Below are 4,542 nucleotides of genomic sequence, written 5' to 3'. Positions count from 1 at the left end.
AATATTCCATCCTACAAAAAGTATTCACAATGGCAAGTTTCAGAAAGTTGTGTTCTTTCTTGCTTGGGTTAGGAATTGCAAGCAAGTTACTTTTTTGATACGAGTGTTATACAAGTGATTATTCTAGGCAGAGATCATGTTGCTCTGATTTAGAGAGTCATTTAACTAGTATTTCTGAGATAAAATAAAAGGAAAATGGACGCTAATTATTTAGCACAGAAATTGACTCTTTGAGTGTTGTATTAGCGTAAAACCGTTATTCCTTGTCAAAGTAAAATCAAACAAAATTAATTGGAAATCAAGTCAATTGAGAACATTTTGGTAAATGTGCATTTGTCTAGGGAAATTATACTCGAAGAATTAGTTTTTATGGGACGACCATTCTTGTGGCTTAGAAACTTACCATTGTTTTAGGAACAATATCGAGCGAAAGTGCTGTGATTCATTTGCTTACTTGAAGGTCATATGTAAGAAATTTTGTCTAGTTCACCAGCTCAAAATCTCTTACTTCAAAATGATTTTAAAAAAATGGTTTGGTGAAGAATAGAATTCTTGAAGTTAGGTTCCAAGATAGAATGTGTTAGTCTAATGATCTAGCTGCTGTTGCTAAACGAATTTTTGTATCTATTTCAATAGAATTTTTCTTGTTAATTAGACTTTGTCTTGCCAACAAAAGCGAATAAACAGAACAAAAATTAATGAGTGTTTGCGGCCGGAGCGAAGCGAGGGCCGCTCACACGAGTTTAACAATTTTTGAAGACATCCGCCTTTTTTAATCTTGACATTTTATAGACAATAACACTCCTAATTTGAGCATAAAGCCCACGGCAGAGTAAAATAAACCAGGCAGTAGCGGTTCATTTTCGAAACGTCAAAAAAGGGACCTAATACACTGGATGAAAATGAACTCAAATGAACACTGACATAAATTGAAAAATTTTGTTCGCAAAAAATGTAGGGCTACTAGATTATTCAGGTCCCTAGTCAAACAAGCGCTCCTGCCTGGTTAACTTTACTCTGTCGTGATAAAGCCACATGTAAGTACACAATATCTACCAGAAAATGAAGTTATGAAGCTAAAATTAAATATCGATTTTTTCGAATTTAGTTTCGAGGGAATCATACTAGAATCGGCGCTACCTTGGACGGCGTTTAGGGTTTTTCATACACATAAGAACAACTTACTTCCTGACGGAGTCTTTCACCTTCTTATATTAGCTATACATTCCGTTGTGCCGCTGTGAGAACATAACGGTCCTAAACGTAAATTTTTTCATCAAATCTATTTCCCATTTTATTCTATGAAAAAAATTGCTACTTGCAAAGGATCATAATCTTCCACGACTCTGAAAGACTAACAGCCCTCGAGCAGCTATGACCATCCAAGAATGAAAGTCTCGAACATCAATGATTCTTTACATTTTAATGCTCTCGGGAAAGTGGTGTTGTCGGAGTGGAGAAGCTGTGCACATCAGACCACTACCATGGCACTGCTTCAGTTAGGTAAGTGGAGCTGTGGCTTTACCGTTTCCATAGCTTGATGAGCTACTATGTCTAGCTCTCACTTTTGTGGCAGGACTAATCGAATGAAGCAATAGATGTGGTCCACAGTTTAAACGAAAGAAGTGGAAGATGGTAACAAGGTTCAAACTGAAATGCTGTTAAAAGCGTCTTCCGGATGAAACGGAACATTTTTATTACTCACTCATTCATACTATAAACAAAATCACCTTACGCATTTGGATTCTAGTAAAAATAAAATTAAAAATGCTTACCGCTGCCGATGCGGACATAGATACAATTTCTACACGGCATAATCAAAATTTAATCGAGAATTAACACCAGATTTTCGAGATTTCATAATTAATTTTCACTACTTGAATGTCGATAAGGAACATGAATTGCTGTAATTAAATTCCAATTTGGATAAACCGATTTCCATTGTCGGGTTATTGTTTGGAAAAATGTTGTTTTATTTTTCGTTGTAATTTTATGTTTCCTTTTGTTGCGTAAGAAATTCCTTCTAGCAGATAAAAGAGCACAATAGTAAGAGTGGGACGAGACTTAAATTCCAGATAAACCTGTAACGACAATCTTTGAATCCGTTAGTATTTTCAGCAGATTAATTCGAAATATTTCACTTCATTATTTTAATTTATAACGTTTTCGTCGGTGTCGTGAACAGATATTTCATTCGCCGCCTTCGAGAGGTTAAAGTATAATTGGCCGCGACAACAAAACTGTCGATTGCCCTTATAAATACCGTGAGTTTCGCATATCAGTCACCATAAAGAGTTTAATTATAACCGACGAAAGAATCAAAATTTTAAACTATGGGCAAAGGTATGGGATTATCGGTGTTCAGTGAATCAATTAAAAAAGCAAAGTTTCATTGCTTCGACATATTCCAGTTATTCTGTTCCTTCTATCGCTTTGTGTCTCATCGGCTTTGGCGAGTCGATGCTCCAATCTCGGTCTGTACACGTTGCCGGACTCACACTCGTGCACCAAATACTACATCTGTTTGCACGGACAAGAGCTGGCGAATGAATGCGCCGAAGGATTATTCTTCGACCCCACGACCGGAAACTGTAATTTAGAATCGAATACTATGTGCCTTTTGGAAGCGTGTCCGGTTGATAATGTTGGATCGCTGAGCCTTGTACCAAGCTACGAGAATTGTTCAAAGTAGGAAGATTTAATTTAAGTGTTGGATGAGTTAAACGTATTCCGATTCTGTTTTGTTAGCTACTATGCTTGCATTCGAGGAGTTGCTACTAGAATGGTCTGTTCCGAAGGATTATTGTATAACCCAGCTAAAAAAGCTTGTGACTTTGCCGAACGTGTTACTTGTGCCGTACGAAAACCATACCTGATGGTTGATCAATTTTAATTTTCATCGGTTAATTTCCTTACAGCTCCCAATCAGCAAGCAAACTTATACAATGGCTGACTGTCCCTTAACTGGTGTGGCAAAATTGCCGCATGACGAAGATTGCAGCAAATTTTACGTTTGCATCAATGGACGTTCTTCGGAGTATAGTTGTTCCAATGGATTGCTCTATAATCCCAAAAATAAACGCTGCGATCGTCCAGAAAGAACTAAATGCTTCACTGCATAATCAAGTTGTTTGCTGTGGAACATTTGAAATTCACTTAATAAAAAACCGATTTTAGAATTTGTGACAGACAAAAACCATTTGTTTGATTGATTCCGTGATTTCCACACCCGCTGGCCCTTTCGAAGTATTTTTTCATTCTGAGTGCCACGTCAATCGGTTGACAACATTTTACATCAGACACAAGATAAACTTAACTTTTTACGGTTAACTAAAGGTGGTAACCTACTCCTACCTTATGAATTGCCAATCCAATCCAATCAAGGAATGTGGGTCAATTTGTCAATAATTTTTGTTGTTTGACCCGACCGGTCTCGAAAGAAATTGCTATCATTATCAGAGGTTCTGTTTTGACTAACTTGTACATATAAATGCAAAATCCTTTATCATATTTCCTTCTACAATCATCTGATAAAGGATTTTGCTTACTGGCGTTTGTGCTGGTCATGGTTTATGTCGACAAGAATCTAATAGATGAAAAACTTTTTTATGTGACATTTTGTAAAAGGAAGATGACTCCCTGTCGTATTTAAAATGAGTGTATATGTAATGTGGCCATTCCCCCAGTGTTAGTGAATACCCTTTCCCTCGCTCGTAAAGTAAGACGACATACTATACTGTTCAGCTGGGGCTGAAGTCCTCGGATACTTTTACTCATCTGGATACGAGATATCAAATTACTTCACTGGTATAGTAATGTACTATTCAATATATACATCTCACATTGAAGAAAATCTCGTAAGTAGCGTGATGTCAGGTAACAAACGAGCGGCTTGTCTCCAGGTAGTTGCTTCCTTCTCCTTGTGGCATTATATTATCCCACATTGTATTGTGCCTGTTTCACATTCACGAATTTAGTAGCTAGTCTAGGGTTCCCATTCGTCCTCTTTTTAGAGGACATGTCCTCTTTTTTCGTCTCGTTCTTCTTTTTTACAAAAGTTCTAAGAACATCACTTTTTTGATGAAAACGTCCTCTTTGTCCTCTTTTTTTCAGGTCTTCTTCTTTTTTAAGTAAATTTAATACCTAAAAAACGAAAAATTTTCGCTGCGCGGCATTAACTAATGATCTTCTCTGTCAGAGAATCTCTAAAAGGAAATACAACAAACTCTTCACATCAAAAAAAAATTTCGCTCGCTCCGCTCGCATTCTTTACCTAATCCTTTCCTTACATTAAAACAAAAGTTAGTAATTTTACAAGAAAGAAAATAGTGTAGCGTTGTGTGAAATACCAATGATCACGCAATGATAAGGTAAAACGAATTCTGTATTCAGATAATATGGAGTGGATGTTATCACTGAGAAGGAATCCAAAAGAATATCAGGACTATTTCAGAGCATTTTTGAATTTTTTGTTTTCAGCATGAACTGTGGCGTAAATTACACAATAGTTGCACAAAGTGAATGTACAGATGTACAGTCGTT

General features: G+C 36.6%; 1 protein-coding gene across 1 annotated transcript; it reads left to right on the top strand.

Annotated features, from left to right (window-relative positions):
- Positions 1 to 2,193: 2,193 nt before the first annotated feature.
- Positions 2,194 to 3,196, top strand: LOC119067429 (protein obstructor-E-like). The gene is made up of 4 exons (XM_037170399.1): positions 2,194 to 2,343; positions 2,412 to 2,688; positions 2,749 to 2,857; positions 2,919 to 3,196. The coding sequence occupies exons 1-4, from the start codon at positions 2,334 to 2,336 to the stop codon at positions 3,120 to 3,122; spliced, it is 600 nt and encodes a 199-aa protein (XP_037026294.1). The 5' UTR covers positions 2,194 to 2,333; the 3' UTR covers positions 3,123 to 3,196.
- Positions 3,197 to 4,542: the final 1,346 nt, after the last annotated feature.

The sequence above is a fragment of the Bradysia coprophila genome, assembly GCF_014529535.1.
Source record: "Bradysia coprophila strain Holo2 chromosome X unlocalized genomic scaffold, BU_Bcop_v1 contig_12, whole genome shotgun sequence".
Classification (NCBI taxonomy): Eukaryota; Metazoa; Arthropoda; class Insecta; order Diptera; family Sciaridae; genus Bradysia; species Bradysia coprophila.
Note: the sequence above shows the minus strand (reverse complement) of the source record. Positions and strands in the feature narration are given on the sequence as shown.